Source organism: Myodes glareolus, chromosome 6 (assembly GCF_982192425.1).
Source record: "Myodes glareolus chromosome 6, mMyoGla1.1, whole genome shotgun sequence".
Taxonomy (NCBI): domain Eukaryota; kingdom Metazoa; phylum Chordata; class Mammalia; order Rodentia; family Cricetidae; genus Myodes; species Myodes glareolus.
The window spans coordinates 84,308,298-84,329,849 of NC_142031.1; the positions used below are offsets into that span (position 1 = coordinate 84,308,298).

At 41.9% G+C, this 21,552-nt stretch overlaps 1 protein-coding gene across 3 annotated transcripts in view; it reads left to right on the forward strand.

Moving 5' to 3' along the window:
- Positions 1 to 21,552, forward strand: part of Srbd1 (S1 RNA binding domain 1) — a 179,327-nt gene that overhangs the window by 152,767 nt on the left and 5,008 nt on the right. For all 3 annotated transcript variants that reach the window (XM_048416098.3, XM_048416099.3, XM_048416097.3), the window contains 3 exons: positions 1,874 to 1,980; positions 3,062 to 3,238; positions 6,487 to 6,645. In XM_048416098.3, the coding sequence (XP_048272055.3) occupies positions 1,874 to 1,980; positions 3,062 to 3,238; positions 6,487 to 6,645 (443 nt within the window). The remainder of the gene's footprint in view (positions 1 to 1,873; positions 1,981 to 3,061; positions 3,239 to 6,486; positions 6,646 to 21,552) is intronic.

Sequence of the window (21,552 nt, forward strand, 5' to 3'; positions counted from 1 at the left end):
CACACTGGAGTGTCTATTTGATGGAAAACTATAAAGAGCTCTTTTTACTTGGGTGAACTTTTCTAGAGAGGTAACACTTACTCACCCCAGATAGGGCACCATCGACAGACCAAGTTGTGTGTGGTGAACAAGTGAGCTTATTTAATCAGACTGACTTAGAGTCTGCCTGATGCCCAGACAGTGCATCCTTGCAAGCTCTCACTAAACATGGATGACAGCTCCCTCGTAGCTGCATAGATGGGCTCTAAACTTCCACATTCCCTCCAAAGACCACAGGGAGCCCATAGAATTATTACATCAGCTGAGAAGGAAGTGCAAGAAGCAGCTGCAGCCTCAGGTGCCCGATTAAGATGGTAATGGCATTCTGCTCTGAAGCTAGCTTTCTACAATAATACTTTTCTTTTCTGAATTCGAAATTGAAAGTTTAAAAATGTCATGATTGTTTGCAATTTAAAAATATGTGTATTTGGTTCTTGAATTCATTTTTACTGAGTGTATCTAAGTGTGTGTGTGTGTGTGTGTGTGTGTGTGTGTATGTGCGTGCGCACATATGCATGCCATGGTGTGTAGTGATTTTTTTTCTTTGAAAAGTTAAAAATACCTTATTTTTTATTCCTAGTCACTACTATAGTTACAGTGCAATATACTTTATGTATTGAAAAGAAAAGGAAAAGGCTAGAACAGATAAAGGCTACAGAAATGTACATATAATTGACACTACAGTGCATTAACAGATAGCCGTACCTTTTGCAAACTGATTTTCACTCCTTGGAACAAGAAAGGTTCCTAGTTAAGCTGCTGTCATTCTTCTCATTGGATTTGGTTTGCTAGCATTGTGTGCACCTATTTTCCTAAGGGGTGGCATTTTCCTGTGGTATCTTTGTCTGACTTTGGTGTTGGTAATGGCCTTGTGGAATGAGGTAGGAGCTGTCACTCCTGTAGTTGAGGATCTGGGAAGTGTTGGCAGTAATTGTTCTAGGGATGTTTAGTCACATTCATCAACGGACCCTGTACCCAAGGTCTTCACTGGAGGAATTCAAGCTTGAATCCCCTGGTAGGTCTGCTCAGCTGTTCTGTTTCTTCTTGGGTGAGTTCCTAGGGATTTTGTTAAATTTTTTTATTCCTTTGTAGTTTAATTTATATTGACTAACAGTACACTTTTTACATTGTGTAAATGTCTGATTATGTTATATGTAAAGTTATATTTAAACCACACAAAATAAACCCTCCATAAAAACTGCCTTGCTTTATATATTTGATCTAAAATGCACTTTTGGTGCATACTGCATAATGCTCCATGCAGTATGGGTCTGCACCTTCACCAATATTTGGTATTTGCCACCAGTTGTATTTCAGTCTTTCTGGTTGGAATACTCAGAAGTGCTTTTGTTTGTTTTCAGTTTTGCAGTTTTAAAGCTGGCATCTACCAGAACATCATTAACAAAGATAGATACACCTTCAGTCTATCAACATCATTAGCAAAGATACACACCTCCAGTCTATCAGATAGACCTTCAGTCTATCAGAACATCATTAGCAAAGATACACCTTCAGTCCATCAGAACATCATTAGCAAAGATAGATACACCTTCAGTCTATCAGAACATCATTCGCAAAGATACACTTCCAGTCTATCGGGGATTTTTTCTGTTTCCCTTTGTGTGTGGTATATGAACGTGTATGCATGGTTTAGAATGTATGGAAATAGATTCCTTAATTTCAGCTCAGTTACATCTATTAAAGTGTGCTTAAGAGGAATAAAGGGATTTTCATGGTGTGCGTTAGTCAACTACCAATAAATGTGGGCAGAAATGAAACAGTCTACAAATGGCATCACCTGCATTTGATCACTGCTTCATCTTTATCTTTTCAGCACGATGTATCCCAGACTTTACTCAAGGCAACCCTGGACAGCATTGTGGAAGAATGTGTCAGCTTTGTGGGAGTGGATATCAACATCTGTTCCGAGATTCTGTTGCGGTGAGACAAGAGTTTAACTTGCTAACTGAGAGAAGTGGGCTTGTGTATAAAGTTGTCCAGCATAGAAAATCTGTAGTTTTATATGTTCCTGTAGAATAACCAGAGAGGAAGATGTCATTTAAGGAAAGAATTGCAGGAGTGCACATAATTATTTTTAGTAGTGCACATCTGAAATGGTTCGTGGTAACCATTGATTGCATCAATGCTGCTGATGGAACTTAAATGAGGTTAGCATGTAAAAGTGCCATTGCCCCAAGCTGCAGAGTAGATGCCTTCACTTGCCTAGTCTCTTTCATGTACCTGTCAAAGCTGAAGGTCACCAAATGGTGAGGGCTTCTGCAGGTTCAAAGAGTATCTCAGTCACCTGTCAACACTGACTGGCTGTTTTCCTGACAGTTACAGAGGAGTACCTCTTTCTTTTCTTTTCCTTGTTTTGGTTCACACTCTTGCTCTGGATGTACGGGTCTGCTGGTGCTCTATGAAGTTCCTGGATCTGAGCCCTTCTCACTAAAACTGTGATAGTGGAAAATACCTTCTGTGTTCTAAGATACCACTTACCTCCTACCAAAGCCACAAAAGTCGTAATTCCATGCTTGGAACTGTGCAGTGGAATTAGGGTTCTCTGTAATAACAGTCTTTTAATTGAAATCAAGCAAAGACCTTAGTGATAGAGTTTTCATGCCTTTATGGCAACTTCATAGGGAAGTTCCTCTCTAAAGTTCAGTTTTATATAGCAATGGACCGGGAGATTCTAATAGGAAGGGACAGCTACGTGAAGCCTTCTCTAAGCTGAGCAGAGATGTTCACACTTTTCCTGAGTTGGGAGATACAGAGATTGTGAGTCATGTAGAGGAGCAGACGCTCTGCTGCCGCCTCAGTTCCTCCAGTAGCACAGGGAGCAACTGACTTGTTGCTGCTTTGCATTTTCTCTTCTGTCCTGCTTTTGATTAATGCAGATGTCTGGTGGTGTGTCATTGCAGTTGATGTTAAGGTCCAGGTGATTTGTGCCATCATATTTTTAGGCAAGATCTTTCTCTTTTCATTTATAACTATTATTTTATTTTACCTTTTTATTTTTTAGGCATATTGCAGGACTTAATGCCAACAGAGCCAAAAATATTATTGAGTGGCGTGAGAAGAATGGCCCTTTCATCAACCGAGAACAGTTGAAGAAGGTAAAAGGGCTTGGTCCAAAATCCTTCCAGCAGTGTGCTGGCTTCATCAGAATCAACCAGGACTACATCCGGACATTCTGCAGGTGATTGTGAAGCTCGCACCTGTAGTGGTACTACCAGGCTCCTCTGTTGTTCTTGTTGTCCATCCTCTCACCCCCACAGGGGTCAGTATTACTGTGCTAGGCTAGGAATACAGCAGCCAGCAAGACAGAAAATTGCCTGTTCTCATTGTATCACGTTTTAATGCTTGGGAAGGACAATAAGCCACTAGTAAAACAAGCAGATTCAGATGGTAAGTGCTGTAAAAATTAAGGAATTTGGCACTGTCCTGGGGGCCAAGCAGCTGCTTTAACTACATTATGAATTAGAAAATTATTTGAGCAAAGTTTTAAGTGAAATGAAGGGGCCAGCTACACAGGGCTCATAGGAAGCAGCAAGTGTGAGAAGTCCTGTGGCAGAGCCAGTTTTGATGTGTTCAAAAACAAGGCTCATCCGGATGGCCACGATGTGTCAGGGGAAGGAGAGGCTCGGCCACATGATGGCAGCATGGCCGGGGAAGGAGTGGTAGAGACTTGATGTGTCCATATTGCACTGCTGAGTTCATGCTGACCACCGGCCACCAGTTGGGGGACTGAACTGAATCTTTCCCTTCTAGTCCAAGTTGTCCAAAAGCAAAGAAATTGGATAAATTTAGTAGCATGTTATAGACATGAAGGGATATTCTTTATGCATCGGCTCCTTTAGGAATTCCTGGTTCATCAACGCATAATCTTTTCTCCTCACAAACTATAGTACAGGTCGTGCAGAAGCAGTCTCACCCGGAAGTGGGTTAAGCGAATGTCAGCCCCGTATGATGGTAGAATACATTACACAGCTCAGTCATGAGAGCAAGAACGAAACAGTTGGGGTTTGATAAGTAAGTGGAGCAGAGTAAAATCTCAAACCCACTATAAAATAATTGGAACTTAGCTTATAATAAGGTGACATTTTGTATACTGGTAGATCATGGATAGATAAAATCACAGAAAAATGTAATTCAGAATGTTGGTGCATGCAGAGGATACTGGCATCCTAACTCACTCTCATCGTCAGTAAATTCTAAGTAGCTCATAAAGTTATATGTAAAGGAGGAAGCTGTAAGTGTATAGTGAAAGACTTGGGGAACTCTTGCACAACAGTAGGACTTCTTCCGAAGCAAATTAAAAAGCCCGGAATCTGGGGCTGGCAAGACAGCTTAGTTGATAAAGTGCTGCAGAACACACACAAGAACCTGAGTCCTGGCACCACCGTAAAGCCCAGGTGCTGTGGAATATTTGTATGCCATGTGAAGGTGTGCTGCTGCGATTAATGTAATAAAAAGCTGAATGGCCAAAGCTAGGCAGGAGGTATAGGTGGGACTTCCAGGCAGAGGGGGAACCGGGAAAAGAAGGACGGCAGGGTTATGAGCTAGATGTTGAGAAGCAGGCTGAGCAGTACAGAGTAAAGGTAACTAAACCACATAAGAGAATGGAGATTAAAAGAGACGGGTTGATTTAAGTTATAAGAACTAGTTAGGAACAAGCCTAAGCTAAAGCTGAGCTTTCATAATTAGTAATGTCTTCATGTCATTTTTTTGTGAGCTGGCTGCCCAAAAGAAAGACTGCACCTCGGGAGTCTGCGCTCATCTGCAGTTCCATGTAACACACACACACGACCCAGAAGCCATACATTAATAGTGTTGAAGATAAAATAGTCCTTTGTTAACTGATATGTATTTTGAAAGCTTGGTCAGAAAATTCAGATAGTATTTTAAAAGAAATAAGTGAGCATGCTTTTCTTTCTCACTTTTAGAGCTTCTTGTACCTATTTCCACATTGTAGGTATATTTCCACATCATTTGCTTGTGGCGTTCTGTTAAATATGAGCAGGAAGCTTATGCTATATAACTATTTGAAATCTTTCCAAGTATTATGTATAGGTTCTTGCTATTTTTCTTGTCATTTTCTACATGGCCTATGTAATATTTTAATTAAATTACAGGCGGGCTATAATTTAATGTAATCTTTGCCTTGTTGGTAAACATTTGAGTTTTCAAGCCTCATATTTTCAGCTGGCGTCAGTACTTGAACTTCGTGACTGTGACATCTTCTGGACAACTCATGCCTTTTAATAAGAATATCATATAAATTGCTACCTCTGTGATTTTGTCTTGAAATTTTCTGATGGCTAGCATTGTTGCTCTGCTTGCCTCTATAGATCATGTTTGGTGTTATTTTCATGCCTAGCATTTAATTGTTGGTGTGCTTCTTGTAAGCATGTAGCTGATCTCATGGCTTCCCTCAGTCTGATTCTGATGCATTTGTATGTATTGTAGTAATTAAATGCACTGAATCTTCTGTCTTTTGTATTTTTCCCATCATGCTTTCTCCTGTGTCTCTCCTTGTTTTCCTGTCACATCTTTATTTAATCAGCAGCTCTGTCCTCCTGAAAAGGGCTAAACACTTAGGACTTTCCCCACTCTCCTTGCCGACTTCTCTTTAGCTCTGTTTCCCTCCATGGAGAGATGAGCGTGCATGCACACATACATGCATACATATATACAGTAGCATTATTTAGATTTATATATATTTATATAGTCATTTTAATAACATTGATAAGCATTTGTTTAATGTTACTTTTTATTCCTGTACTTCCCACTGTTTCTGTAGTGCATATTATTGTATAGGTTTTACATGTTATTGCTGTATAGGTTTTGCTGAAGTTTTACATGCCTGGAGATGTTTTTGGTTTGTCTTCCTATTGAATGCTGCATTCAGAGCATTTGACTCTGCATTCAGGGCATTTTCTTTACTCTTTCAAGGTTAGTCGCCTGTGCTCTGACATCTGCTGTTTGTAGGTGAAGTCTAATGCCAGGCTGATTTGGCTTGGCTTGTCTCTAAATACTGAGTTTGAGCTTACTCCTTTGAAAGCCGTTATCTTTTCTCAAGTAGATATTCAAGTAGATGTCCTGTTTATATGTCAGATGTGAATCTAGCTTCATGGTCTCATTCTACATTCAGTAGTTTCTCTTGGGAACTTGGTTTTCCTCAGCTCTGAGAAACTATCTTTGCCATCTTACTATAATGGCAATGGTTTTATTTATTTCTTCATTTCCCCTAGAATGCCAGTTGTATGGACTGAATTGTAACAAAATTGTATTAATAGTATTTTAAGCAAAATGTGATAGTTTCTGTGAAGTGAATGACTGCCATGTGTGGTTTATGTAGCAGAGGACTGAGTGCATAGTTAAGTCATGTTTCTCTGCTTTTCTGCCCCACTTCCTCATTTTTATCATGATTTTTCCTGACTGCAGTAGTGGGCCCACTGACTCTTCAGGCCAGAGCCACCAGGGAGCTGCTGTGCTCACTGGTGAGAAGCTGGGCAAAAAGAAGACCAAAGCAGATGTCACCCTCACACCGAACCCACTGGACCAGACTTGCATCCATCCGGAATCCTATGACATAGCAGTCAGGTGAGCCGGAGGCCAGCTCCAGAACTCTGCGTGTTCACAGTGAGCTCTGCACAGCACACAACGTTTGGACGGGCATAATGGGAGCTGAGACCCGAGGTCATACTAAACATGATAGCAGTTTTCAGAAGTTCCTGAGTTTCTGAGTTGACCACACGTTATTTTATTGCTCTTCCTAGAGCTGTGTCAGCCAATAAGCCCTGGTTCTAGGGAGAAGTGTATGAAATGAAAATTGCATGGCATTCTCTGTTTGTTTAGAAAACTGGCATGACTGGATTGACTGATAGCTGGTCTCACTCACTGACCCATTTGACCCCAAAACAGCTTTTTAGTTGCATTTTTAATTACCTTTAAAACTTTCAGTTAGTTCGAAACCTATGACTTGATACATAACCAGAAATCCTAAGGTTCTGACTAGATTGTACAGTAGTGGATTTAGGACCAGTTTGTTTTAGCTTTAATGCTAAAATATGGGATCAATAGATTGCTTTGAAACCATTTGTATTTGCTCACTTTGGTAAATGTCATTGACTTGCTTTCTTCAACAGTATTTGTTATTATAAAGGTAGAGGAATAACTCAGAAAAGGAGATGTGAAGCTAGTCCACCATCACCACGGCAGTCTGCCCTCCCCTGAGTTTGATTTTGAGAATTATTGATGCATGCAGAGTATTTCATTACACCTGCATCTAGATATTAGCATATCATTGCACCTGCCTTTTTCTACATCTATCCATATCTATCCATCTACTTATCATCAAACTTATCTAGGTGCTGAAATAAGAACATTATAGACATCAGTGTATTTTTCCCTATTCTTCATGCATAACATAATCATTCTTTAGTTTTTTTCTCTTGTAAAATTAACATAAAGTTAAATTTTTAGCGTACATTTGGAAAATACATATATCAATGTAACCCAAAACTCTTTCAAAATTAAAAAACAACAAAAACAAAAACTATTGCTTTCATCGCCAAACATTCCCTTCTCTTGAAGCCAATCCTGCTGAAACCTCCCAGGAATTTGGCAAAACTTAGCTCATTGCTCTTAGAACTTAGAAATACTCCGACACCACATCGATGTACTCAGCGCGTGTCCCAGACTCTGCCATACAGATGTGCTCACCGCGTGTCCCAAACACAGCCACACAGATGTGCTCAGCGCGTGTCCCAGACTCTGCCACACAGATGTGCTCAGCGCGTGTCCCAGACACAGCCACACAGATGTGCTCAGGGCGTGTCCCAGACTCTGCCACACAGATGTGCTCAGTGCGTGTCCCAGAGTCTGCCACACAGATGTGCTCAGTGCGTGTCCCAGACTCTGCCACACAGATGTGCTCACCAGGCATGTCTTGCCAGTGTAATACTCAAAGGTTTATTCCCTTTGTAACCAACACCAGCAACTTGTTTCTTTTATTTTCTTTTTGCTAGGTAATATCCCACTGTATAAATACACTACAGTCCTACCTATTATATTTAGAGAATTAAGAGCTATAGAAAAAAATTAATCTGCTTTACTATTCCTTACTCTCAGTACAACGTAAAATGTGCCTGTAACCTGTGGTGTCCAAAGCTAGCTGTGTAACACATTTCTCAGTGGACCAGGGACACCCTTAAATTCATTGTGACAATGCTCAAAGGGTCAGATTCCATGAGGTGGAGGTTCCATTCTACAAATGCCCTCTCTTCGCATGCCATTCACAAGCATGTTTTGTCACCCACAGTTTGGGCCAGTCTGCTATGAATTAGGGTTTCCCATCTTGTGTTAGACCCTGGTTTTGATGTTAATACTGCAAAACAAACCAATAAATTGAGGTCTCTATGATAGTCTCTTTAGGTTTGGTCGACTTGCCAGCTCACAGAACGTAGGGGAAAATATTTAAGTGCACCCTCTTGTTGTGAGTAAAGACGCACAGCTGTGTGTGTGTGTGGTGAGTTATGACATAGGGGCTACGACTGAAGCATCTGCATCTTCTACCTCTGCCCATGTCCAGCCTTCGAGAGCTTGGACGTCATTCTTCTGGGTTGTTTTTTGAGGCCTGAATGATTTCATCACTGGTGATCAACTCAGAGTACAGCCTCTCCTGTCCCTGGAAATGTGGGACTGAAAGTTTTCCAGTACTGTGACTTTTAAAGAGTAAAGCACCCTCCCCCCCACACCACACACACATGCATGCATGCAGGCACATATGTACACTCAACCATTCCTTTACCCAGATCTCCATGGAGAGTCAAATGCCTGTGTAAATATGGATTCATTTTTAGCTCCAAACTGTTAAATTAGTCTGTTTAGAATTGTTGTGGGTTTTGTTATGGTGGTTTTGTGTTTTACCATGTTGGAGAACCCAGGGCCTTACACATGACATGCTAGGTATATGCTCTACCACTGAGCTTAACTAGTCCTTACTGATGGCTCAGCCTGGTGTCACTGCCACACGGCACTGATTACTGTTGAACTCAAGTTCTCAATTAGCAAGTCCAGATGAAATCTGCATTGGGTGTTCCAGATTAATTTTATTTTCCTGTGATTTTTAGAACCAACTTGTTAATTTCTGTTAAACAATAATAGGGGTCAGGCGGGCACACCTTACATCCCAGCACACAAAAGACAATTCTCTGTGAGAATTCAAAGCAGGCCTGGATTATTTATGGAGTTCCAGGCCAGTCAGGGCTACTTAGTGATTGCAACAAACAAAAAAGTGAAAGTTAAGTAATTCTTTCTGTTTATTTAGTTCTTTTTTTGTTTTCCTAAGCAAAGCTTAGTTTTCTGTCTACAGTTGTTACTTGTGCTGCACTACTGTGTAGTGTTCCCAGCGATGCTATGGAAGCATTTCTAGTTCATGGCTTGCTTCTCTTTCCCAGTGTGTTCATCCCGGTTGATCTTTGTGCACTGCTCTAGCCTGCAGACCTGCCACATGAGTGTATGTTCTTGTAGAATTCATAAATTTAGGTCATCAGCAAATAGATTAAAATTTTACCTCTTTTGTTTTAATCTTCATGTTTTTAGTTCTTTTTCTTACCTGTTGCAGTGATCAAAAGCTTCAGTATAATGCACAGGAGCAGCATGAGGGACTGTCTTAGGGTTCTGTCGCTATAAAGAGATAACCTGTCTGTGGCAACTTTTTTTTTGAATACTAAAATTGCCCACATTTAATTTCCAATTGCTTAAAATACCCCAACCCCAAGAGGCAGGAGTAAGATTTTAAAAAACTGCAATAAAACAATACAAGGAAATGAACAGACCAGTTGAAGGTTGTGGGTTACATTCATATTTAATAGTCTGTTGCTAGAACAAAACAAGTCACACTCACACCCTAGACCAAAGCATTCTGTAGGTCAACCGCTCCCTGGGTGGAATCCAGTGTTATCTCCTAAGGGAACTAAAGACTTAGTTGGATCCCTAGACTTTTGTTTGAAGTAGACTTAATTGTAGAGATTGGAGTCCAAGATTGGGCTTTTCTGCTGGCTTAGGCCAAGGTCACATATTGTGGATGGAATGGCAACTCTTTTAAAGGAAAATATTTAACTGGGGAGGCTTACAGTTCAGAGGTTTAGTCTATTGTCATTATGGTGAACATGGTGGCCTGCAGGCAACATGGTGCTAGAAAAGGAGCTGAGAATTTTGCATCTCTGATCTGAAGGCAACAGGAAGAGAACTGAGTGTCACCGTGAGTATAGCTTGACCAGAAGAAACCTCAGAGCCCACCCCCACAGTGACACACTTCTTCTAACAAGGCCACACCTACTCCAACAATGCCACACCTCATAATAGTAACACTCCCAGTGAGCTTATGGGTGCCAGTTACATCCAGACTACCACATTCCACTCCTTGGCCCCCATACACTTATAACAATATCATAACACATATGCATTTAGTACAACTTCAAAGGTTCCCATACTCTATCACAGTCTTAATGATGTTTAAAAGTCCAAAGTTCAAAGTCTTTTCTGAGATCCATGCAGTCTCTTAACTGTAAATCCCCTGTAAAATAAAAATAAAAAAACAGATAATTTCATGGGAACCTAATTAGCATGTTATATTGTATAAACCAGTCTTTCTCTATGTGCATTTTTGTGTTTCTTTACCCCATTTACAATATGGTTTATAAGATTTTTCGATTTGCTTCTATTGTAAGCATATATTCCTCTTATTTAAGATCTAGATCTTTTTCATTGGGTGACTGTAACTTAGTAATAATAGTTTTAGCAATGGTTCCTTGTGGTGGATCCTTAGAAATAGTACTGCTTTGCCAATGGTTCAAGTGCTTCAGTGGCTCTTCACATACATTGTCAAATAACATACTAGCTTGTGATGCTCTCAGCAGGATTCAAGCCAGAGCAGTCTTCATTTCCCCTGGGAGGCAGGTGTTTCTGTCAGCTCTCACGGGGACCAGTTTGTAACATGAGGGGGCCTGTTTGTTTGTTGGGAGTTTCTGTCCCGCCCAGCTCCCCAGCTATTTAGTCCCAGAGAAAAATCACACAAGAGATCTCTATAAGTTATAAAGCTGATTGGCCCATTAGGTCTGGCTACTTATTAGTTAACTGTCACATCTTGATTAACCCATTTTTCTGATCTATGTTAGCCATGTGGCTCAGTACCTTTTTCAGTGGGGCAGCTCACATCCTGCTGCTTGGGTGATCTGGGCAGGAGTGAGAGGAATCAACTTCCTCCTCCCCAGAATTCTCCTGCTCTCCTTGCATCATTTCCACTTCCTGTCTGGTTTTCCCACCTACACCTCCTGCCTGGCCAATCAGCATTTATTTAAAACATGATTAACAGATTACAGACAATTCTCCCGCACCAGTTTCCACCTGTGGAATGTCAGTGCACAACTGGTGACTTCATTTCTCTCTGTGCTTCCTTTGGGGGTGACCTATTTGCCCAGAATCAAGACAATTGTAGACAGTTTCATAGGGAAGTTCTTTTACATGCAGTTCCCCCTCCCTCACCTCAGAAATTTGGAGATGAAATGAGTAATTGCCTTGGTGTGTTTGTTGTCCAGTGCTAAGCTGTAGAAGCCATATCTGACTTTCACACACTTCATCTAGACGACACCCAACATAGACAGTTCCTACTCACAGTGGTGTCCCACGAGTCTTAACCATTGAGCCATCTCTTAGCCTCCCAAATGCTTTTTTGATCCATGCGTGGTTGAATCTTGGCTGGCAGTACCTTCAGATGCAGAGACATAACTACACCATTATTATCGTATTTGTGTGATTTTTTTCTTGTTTGTCTATGGGTTCTTCATATATTAAAGTCTGCCATTGTGTGAGCTAAAGACTTTAGTCTGCGCTGTTTACCTTTGTATTTGCTCATAATGTTGGCTTGAAATAGGAATGTTTAATATTGATGAGCTAATTTTTTTTCTTCCTTTTATGTAAGATGGCCCATCTTTCAATATGCTCATCTCAGGGAAGCCTAGTGTTTCTCTAATTTTTTAATATTCCTATGGTTCCAATATTTGCTCCATAGGTTTTGTTGTTGAGGTTTTATTCACCCCTTAGAATGTGGTAGGGCCTGGAGCACATAAAGGTATGTGAAGGTAATGTACCCTTAAAGGAGCACACCACAGCAAGGCAGAATTTAAACTAGGGGGAAGAGAGCTCATTTTCAGACAGGGCTGTCTTGTAGGTTCATACAGGTGGTGGGACAAAAAAACGGACAGGGTATCTAGAAGGCTGGAGAGAGGAGAATGCAGCTCAAGCTAATTTAAGGAGTTGTTGATAGACCCGTGAGAACAAACATTCATTGGCTACTTCCTCATTCCCAGGCATGTTAGATGGATCAGGGTGTGTAAGCATCACAGTAACCCCAGGAAACTGGTGCTGATGTTATTCCCATTTCAGACTGGCCAAGTCTCAGAGGGAGAAAGTAAATTGCCTGAGACACTTAGCTTAGTAGAACCAAGATTTAAGCCAGGTCTGCCATCACTCAAAACCTGAGTCCTTAACTGGATCGTACTTTTCAAACTGGAGCCAGATTTGAATGCTATCGCTGTGGTCATGGTCTTCTCTGAAAGATAAAGTGTGGTGTTCACAGAACGTAAGGTGCCCCTTAAGGAAAAATAGTGAATATTGGGAGTATCTGTCTGCCTTGGGTATTATCTAGCATCCTTGAGCATTCTTTCTGCTTCTCAAGAAACATCCTGTCTCCTAACAGAAGCTTTGCTTATTTATTTTATTGAGAAGTCTTCAGGAAGTGGATGCTTTCTAAAGCAGGTAGAGTTTTATACTATTCTGCTAAAGGTGTTTTTCCTGGTGTTGTAATAAAAAAAAGAAAAGTATCCCTTTGCTTGTGTTTTAGAGCAAGTAAAGTAAGCAGACCAATAGTACCCACATTTGCTTTCTTCTTAATTAAGAAAATTTTGAGGAACCAGAATAGAGGGGCAGAAAGCAGATGGGGTTTATCAGAAAGCGTTTGGATGAAATGTGGGGGAAGCACTCATACCCTGGAAGACAGAGTGAGCCTGGAGCTGAGAACCAGCATTTCTTCAGGCCTTTGAAGACACTGGCCTCTGTGTCCCTTTAACTTGATTCCGGGTTTTCTCCCACTCACAGGGTGACTTCACTTCCTTCCTCGCTGAAGAATTTGAAACTCCCCTGCAGCCTCTCTACACCCTTCTCTGCACTCATTCTGCCCCCCTGTCTCTCCCTAGCAACTCAGCTTTGGGATTCTGTTTCCACCCTCACTTCCTCCATGCGCTATGACTGTAGTGGTCTCTGTTAAGTAAGGAGGTGGCAGCTAGGGGAATACCGTGCTTTAGCTCTGTGAAAGTCTAGGACTTCCTTGTCTCCTCCACCTTGCTTATGGGTTTAGCTCAGACTTCTTACTGCTGTGATCTAGTGCTCCCTGCTGAGAGCTGTCTGCCTCTAATTCTTACTCTTTTCTTCCTCTCATTCCCTGTCGCTTTTCTATCCTTGTTCCTCTTTTGAAGTTCTTTCTCAACCAGTGACCTGCTTATCAAAACCATCCTTAAACCAGGTACCCATACTGCCTTATTTGACACTCTCAGCTTGAGGCTGTCAGAAGGAATGGATCTTACTTGCTAATTGTTGACCTCTAGTCTAGCGTCCGAGAGTGTTTTCCTCCCTGCATTGACAGGCTTCTTGAGAACATAGATCGTCTCTGTTCATGTTTCGGTTTATATATCCTGTTGCAATGTTGTCCACATCCCAAAGGAATAAAATCGTCACCAACAAAATTCATATGGTAATACTGGAACCATTAAAAAAGATAACAGGGAATGGAGAAAAGGCTCGGTGATTAAGAGCACTTGTTAGTCTTCCAGAGAATTCTGAGTTCCCAACACCCACATCAAGTGGCTATAACCTGTCCAGCTCTAGGGGATCTTTTCCTCAGTGAGCATCATGCACATACATGCACACATAAAAACACACACTCATACACACAGATAAAAAGCAAGCAAACATAAAAGTATTGAAAAACAAAGATATTGAATTGATCATAGAAGTCTTTAAAAGACTTGTTTGTATAAAATCAAGAAAAATAGAATTAGATTTCAATTTTGTCATTAAACATCTTTTGATGTGACTGTATTGTTCTCTACTTTATCTTACATATTCACAATAGACTTGGATAGTTAAAAAGCCAAACAAACAAACAAAAAAAACCGCACAGTGTAATAGCATAGTTAAAGTTCTGACTCTCTACAATTGTTCCTGAGCCTGTAACATAAATAATGCATTGGAAAAGTTGGCATCAGATTTGTTAGGCTCGTAGCAATGTAATTAAAGGTTAGTTATTGGAGGCTATAAGCTCCTATTGGCTAGGGACGATCGGAATCTGGCTTACCACTGTATCCACAGCACCCAACAAAGACTGATCCAGAAGTTTGAAGGAATAAGTGAAAGAATAGAGAATGAAAGGGAACTATGCAGAGAACACTGAGGGAAAGAAACCATGAGTGAACTTTCCCAAAACAAGGTGAAATGTTTAGATTGACCTCCAGCATTTTTCTTTTCTGTAGTCTAAAGCTGCTGAGTTCAATGTGCAAGCACAGCTGTTGCTGAACACACTGGATCATCCTTTCCTGGCATTCTTGGCTTATCCACGTACCAACTAAGGACTTTGAGAATCCCAGTTCACTGAAAGGGTTCCAGCCTTCTAAACAGACTCCCATGTACCTTCACAGAGCCTTATGTCTGCTTCCAGTGCCCTCTCAGAGTTTACAGACTGGGCAAGCAGAGGAAAGCCACAGGCCAGTTGTTTCTGCATTTTTTTTGTTATGGAGAAATCCTTAGGTATCCACATGTGAGTAGTTTGCTGCTGCTGTATGAGTGGAAGCAGGCCCAGAAAGAGTGTGTGTAGGGCCCCCACCCCTCCATGCCTCCTCTCCCTTTGTCCTACCATTTTAGTTGGTATCAGAGCTAGGCACATACCTGATTTTCCTTGTTGCTTTAGGAGAGAAGGGAACTCCTGCTGCAGGTTCTGCTGAGCCCTCTGCATCACATCAGACCTGGCACTCACCCAGAGAAGGCTGGGTTAAGAATCTGATGCGTTGCCGATAGTTAAACCCCAGCACTTCTCTGCTCTCAGTTTAACTTGAAAAATGCCAGGAAGTTTCATGTCAAGACTCACTCAGCACTCATTTTAATAAAGTATATGCTGTTTCCATTTGGTCCGTTAGGGAGCACTTTAGAAGACAGGTTCCCAGAGGAGCCAGTGTAGCAGGAAGAAGGTATGTGGTGCTGTTGTCATGTGCCAGGTGTGGTGCCACTGTCACGTGCCAGGTGAGCAGATTTCAAAGAGCAGTTCCTATCAGCTCAGTGCTGAAGTCCTGAAGTTGTGCAAGTTGCATTATTACTGCAGGTCTGCCTGTTCATGCCTCTTACAGTCATTGCAACAAGGTGTGTTTTGAGAGCATCAACAACCATGAATGTAAAATTCAGGTCTTGGATAAGAATAATCACATAAACTTGGCACCCTGCTTCCATAGACAGGGGTGGAACTTGTGTACAAAAAAACCAATCAATATTGACTTTTGATTTATTGAGAAGTTATAGTGGGTTTTTAAGACCCGAAGTAGAATGACTCCATTGGATGCACACAGTGGGTAGGAGGACCCAGAGCAGCACCTACAGGCTAGCAGTGGGGCTGATGGCAGCCCTCTGTACTGCGCACCCTTAGTGAGGGCTGTCTGTGCTGCCTGCACTTCTCTTCCAGGGCTGTCTAGAGAGGTTTGTGACCCTTTACTAAATGGTGCCCAGCTAGGAGCAAAACTTCTAATGACAAACAACTGTAATGCAGGGAGTTTAAGTTATTTGTGTGGGTGTGAAAAAAGCAAATAGGTGGTCTGGGGAGACAACTCAGGACAAAGTGCTTGGCACACAGTGTGAGAGCCAGAGTTTGGATATCCAGAACCAAGTAAAGGCAGGTGGGCATAACGGGCAGCCTGTAATTTCAGCCTTGGAAGGACAGTCGTCCAGGAGAAAGCAGGCTGCAAAGATTAGCCAATAATAAATAATCATTTACTTAATCTAAATATCTCACTGTAGTTCCCAGGAAATTTGCATATCAAAAGTGCTATCACAGAAGTGGGAAATGATGGCAGAGCACCTGCCTGCTGAAGTATGGATGACCAGGCCATGGCACTCCTGGAAATACCATACACATTGTTCCAACACAGCCCGGTTAAGCTCCCAACAAAACTGGTGGAGGGTCCTAGGAAGTAAAAATCCTCAGACTGCCTGTTCAGATCCGGCTGTTTGACCTCAAATCACTAGCCTTAGTGTTCTTGTCTGTAAAATAGTCGTGCCGATGTCATGTGACTGGGTAAGCTGATGTATGTCATATACTTAGTTCCTGGAACACAATAGTGGCCGTAGTGATGGCTGTTGTTTTTGCTGTTGTCAAGAAGGTGCTGTCAGTAAGCTTTGGAAAAAAAGCATGGAGAAGTCACAATAGTTTGTCTAAGGCTGTGGTGGGGGGGACTCTTATTCTAGCCTGTGATCTGACTGTAATTTGCGTATTTAGCACTGCTAACTCATATCAATACCCGCTCCTGGGACTGGGGAGTAGGCTGGCTTCTCTGCTAATGTATGTACAACAGCCAGCTCCTCCCAGTGGAGGAGAATGAAGAGGGAGCTGCAGGCCAGCCGGGGACTGTGCTGCCTTTAGAGACTTCCACCATACAAGTTGTGTCTGTCCGTCTCCTTGTTGACTCTCGCTCGAGTTTAGACCCCTCAGCCTGGAGCCTGACTCTCAGGAAGGTACTGATTCTATCTCCTGTTCTCTCACGTTCCTGCTCCCAGTCTAGCTGTGGGTTTGAGCTCAGCCTGTCTTCTGATACTGTGTCGTCATAAATGAGCTGCTTCAGCCTCCCTTCCCTACTGAAACAGAGGGCTCCTAGCCATTCAGGGGCAGCTGGAGATTTACCAAAATGGTGGATGTTAGGAAGCTTCTGCTAGTTTTTAGAAAGGAACGTCATTGACAGTTGGCCCTGTGGTATGAAATTTGCCTCTTAGGAGTTTTCCCTGTCACTTGGGCTTGCTCCAAGTGACACTAGAGTGACTTGCTTCAGCTTTTCCTTCCATCGGCCGCCTGTGTGCTTCTGAATACTATTGCTTTATCTACCCTACTCTTTCAAATAGTTGCAGGCACTAATCCACATTATGGCTTTACAGGCAGTAAATTAAATTATATTCATTCTAAACACAGTGTTTTTGAACTATATAGAGGCTGCAGCCTTTGAAACCACTAACTTAATTTTGTTCAACCCTTACTCAGTAACTCAAAAAGAGCCAAAGTTTCTTTCTTTCAAATTTGGTTTAAAAAATAATAATAAATTGCTCCCAGGCAGTAGTTCTGGGTGCCAAATTTTATCTGCAATCTGAATCTTCTGTCTGCACTGGGGCTCCTATAAAGTCAGGGGGTCAGAGTATTAGTGAAGCTGTAAAGGACTGTAACTTTCCTTTAGCTCCAGCTGTGCAGCTCCAGCTGCGTGACTCTGCACTGGTCACTTCTGGGGCGTTGATTCTCTTATATGTAAAGCTACAGTAAGATTTTCCAGAGAGTGAAACGCATGTTTGATTGAGCACTTTGAAAGTGTGTATCTGCCTGAACATGAAGCCCTGCCTCCGAGGACAGGCAGAAGTGACAGTGTCCCAACTGGCCTCTTCTTCCCCGAGTCCTGAGAAAGCTTATTCAAGGCCAAGGATCTGTTTCCTTGATATTGAATCTCTCCACATGAATACTGCGTACTGAACCAGGCTAAGCAAGCTTTTCCAGTGTATTTTTAATTGGCCTCAGCGTTTTGTCACAAGGCTTTGATTTTAGCAAATTCTCCTCATTATATATTTGAGAATGCCTAGGCTCGCTGGAAAGAAGGTGATCAAACAGGACACTATCATTCTGTCATAACCCCACCATTGGGCTCCTTTGTTTCAGTCTCTCTCTGTCTCTTTCTTTGTGTGTGTGCACACGTGCATCCACCCACACTTGTGACTTTTAAGTTAAACTGTGACACTTACACAGTATATGACTTACACAGGTTGTTCAGTTGTTCAGGAATAGGTGATCAGTGCTGTTTATGACATTGGTTGTTGCTTCACCAATCTTAGATGCTTTGGTGAAACTGTCTCTAAAAAGGTATCGTCCTAATGCTTGAACTTCTAGAAGGCTTGTCAAGATATTTAACTGGCACTTCTTTTTAAGTAAAGTTCATTTCCTGTGCTGGAGTGCTGAAGCTTGTGAGTTTTACTGAAACAGCTGCGTGAGGACAGGTTCTCCTTGCAGTTACTGCAGCGTGCTGTGAGTTCTGCTTCTGAGCATTGTCTGATGGCCCTTAAAAGGAAGGAAGGGTCTCATCTCATCGGTCTGCAGGAGGTGAGAGCAGGGGAAAAAAAACAAACCCTGTATTCCTCAATCATTGGTAGCAGGTTCTTGGTTCTCAGTGACTTTCTGCTACTCACCAGTGCAGGAGACATTCTGAAGACATTCTAAATAGTGCCCCAAAATGGCTCTAGAGTCATCTGTCCCTACTCTGGCCCAGATAGTGCATACCATTTAAAACTGCACTTTCCAGGGCAGAGTGTGAAAGTCTTCACAGCAAACCCCATTATATCTCTCAGAATATTTACCTTTTCTATATTCTTAAAGCCTTGTCTGCTGTACTTTCTTATGGAGAGTTCTTTGTTCTTTCCGTGGTTGATTCAATGCTGAGAAAACCCACTCGTGCCATTTCCATTATCACTTCGTTAACCTCTTTCCCGGGGTAGCAGTCGGCAGCTTCGGGCCTTCTGCACCTGCACTTTTCTCGGATTGTCCCTTGCTTCTGGGGTGTGTGTCAGCACAGATTGTTAAGGATTCTGGCCCAGGCCTATGTCTTAGTTTACCCAGGAGAAATATGAAGGTTCTTAGTGATGAAAGTGCCTTGTGGCTGTCACCTGATGTGATCACAAGACATCTGATACAGTCAAGTTGGCACCCTCTCCATCAATCCAGATGGAACTCATTGTGCACAGTGCCCCTAAATACACCAACTTGGATAGGCAGCGGCAGAGGCACAGCGGGTCTTGTCGTTTGCCACACTGTGTTAAAGTTTCTTCTCTCCTCGTTCCAGTAACAGCTTTGAAACTATACATGTATCTGAAGTCTTTAGAGTAGCAAATCATTGCTGGGCTTTGAGTCAATGCCACCACTTAACACACAACCCCAGCCTAAAAGCTAAATCTCCCCACGTCATGGAATTTCTCCATACATTACCAGTTTTGACCTACCCTCTGTTTCCTTTTCCTTCCAAAATGGCTGTGCTCTTATGTTGAATTTTTTACTTGTTGACAAAAACTCCTCTAATGAATGGATAAAATGAAGTGATTGTGAAAAACTCTGAAAACCATGAAATTTTCTATGGTAGCATCTCTCTCTCTCTCTCTCTCTCTCTCTCTCTCTCTCTCTCTCTCTCTCTCTGTTGTAAACTGTATGTGCTTTTTTTTAAGTGATGGTGTTATATCACCAAGGCTCTTGTGAGCTCCACAGGGTGTCACGTTGCTCTATGTAACAAACTCCTCTGCTCCTAAATCCCTGGGCTGGAAATGATTACAGAAATCTGAATGGTCATTTCCAAAGTCTTATGAATCTAGAGAATTTCTTACTCTTTGGGAGAAAAGTTTTACAAAGACGTTTCTTTTCCTTTGTAGAGAAAGACCTGGCCTTTGTCGCAAGCTTCTGTTGAAAACATCAGGAGTGTTAGTTTGTATAGCTTTGTCCTTGCAGGGTAAGCGTGGTCTCCGCTGAAAACGCTGTGTTTAACTTTGTGCAGATGTGTGCTAAAAGAACATGATGTGCTTATTTGTTGCATTTATGCTACTTTCTTACTTTAAGTAAGATGGATGAAATTACATATTAAATAAAAACAGCAGCTCCAACAGCAGTCCTTAGCAAATGGAAAAAGCCTTCCAGAGACAGGAGAGAAAACAAGACAATGGTTTAAATAACTCATTGGCTTGTGAGAACTGTCTATTTAAAAGCTTGTGTATAGTAAGTTCTTTGTGGGATTTTCTTGGTGTTAACTGCCTAATGTTTAGAAGTGATCTGACATTAAATTGTGCTGGTGTAATATTTCCCAACACATTGAGTTTTATCTTGCCAAATATAACAGTAATTTTTATGTGCGCTCAGTGGCCCGGACACCTATGTGTGAGGTGAGACTCCAGTGACTGAGAGGAGCTGCATGACCATGGCAGGCTATTAGCGATTTTTTTTTTCTGCATTTTCAGATTGCTGGGATCAAATGAGAATGTGTGGCTAGCGGGGCTTGGTATATATTTATCTGTATGGGCTCATTCTAGGTTCCAGGCTTCTTCGAGTATGCGTTTTCCTTTTGTACTTTTGAGCTAGTACTTTGTGTTGGCCTTAGTTCTCAGTTCTAGAGGGAAATTTGGGATCTGGAGAATACTTTTCCTGAGCAGCTCCTGAGCATGAAGTGTCCCCTCCTATCCTGGGCAGCAAAACATACCCGAGACCCGGGTAGGGTAAGACCTGCCTCAGTGCTTGCTCCAGTCCTCCCCAGTTTTTCCCTTCCTTCTGTTGGTTTTTTCCTGTGGCCTAGTCAACTTTAAGGAAGTTTTCAAAATGCAAGATCTATTTAACTTCATTCCTTTATTGTTAAAAAATAAGGTTGATCAATACAGCGCCTTAGCTGGAAGCAAACATGATACTTTCTTATTGATTTCCGTGACTACTGCCTTCAGGCTTCATGAGGATGAAAATGATAAATGAAATACACTCCTAGGTTAAACAAACCCATTTTCTTCTTACAGTTGCAGTCACTAAAAGCAGACATTTTTTATATATAAATGTGATTTTGTAGCAGTTACTATCTCTCCGATGTGTATGTATGTGTGTATGTGCGCGCACGTATGCACATACGATACAATCTTAAGACTCTAAGTGGCCTGCTGAGTGGGTGCTTTGGGAAGTTTTCTGCCATAGCTTTACTTATTGCTAGATGCTTTTCATATATATGTATATCGCCCAAAAATCCACTAATTTTGTGCATCTTAACAAATGGTTTATTGTGTGAGCCAGAGTATCGAGGTGCTGGAAGGTGCTCTACATAGTAACTAGTTGCACACACAGTAAAGCCAAACTAGTGAGTACCAGAAAGGGCTGTCCAAAGAGAGGCAGTTATTGAGAAATGAGTTAGCTGTGTGCAGACACTGCCTGTCTCAGCTACCCTCTCAGTAGGAACTCCAGCAGCTGGCCCTGGTGCTGCTGTCCGTCAGTCAGTATAACACACAGACTGCCTCTCCACCTGCTGGGGAATTCCTGGCCTCCAGAGGATGCTCGTGTCCAAAGAAGGATCTAAGCATCACTCCTTGTCTTCTTATCAGACTGCTAACCAAAATAGATCCTCATGAGAATTTGGTGGATGCCAGAGGATCTTC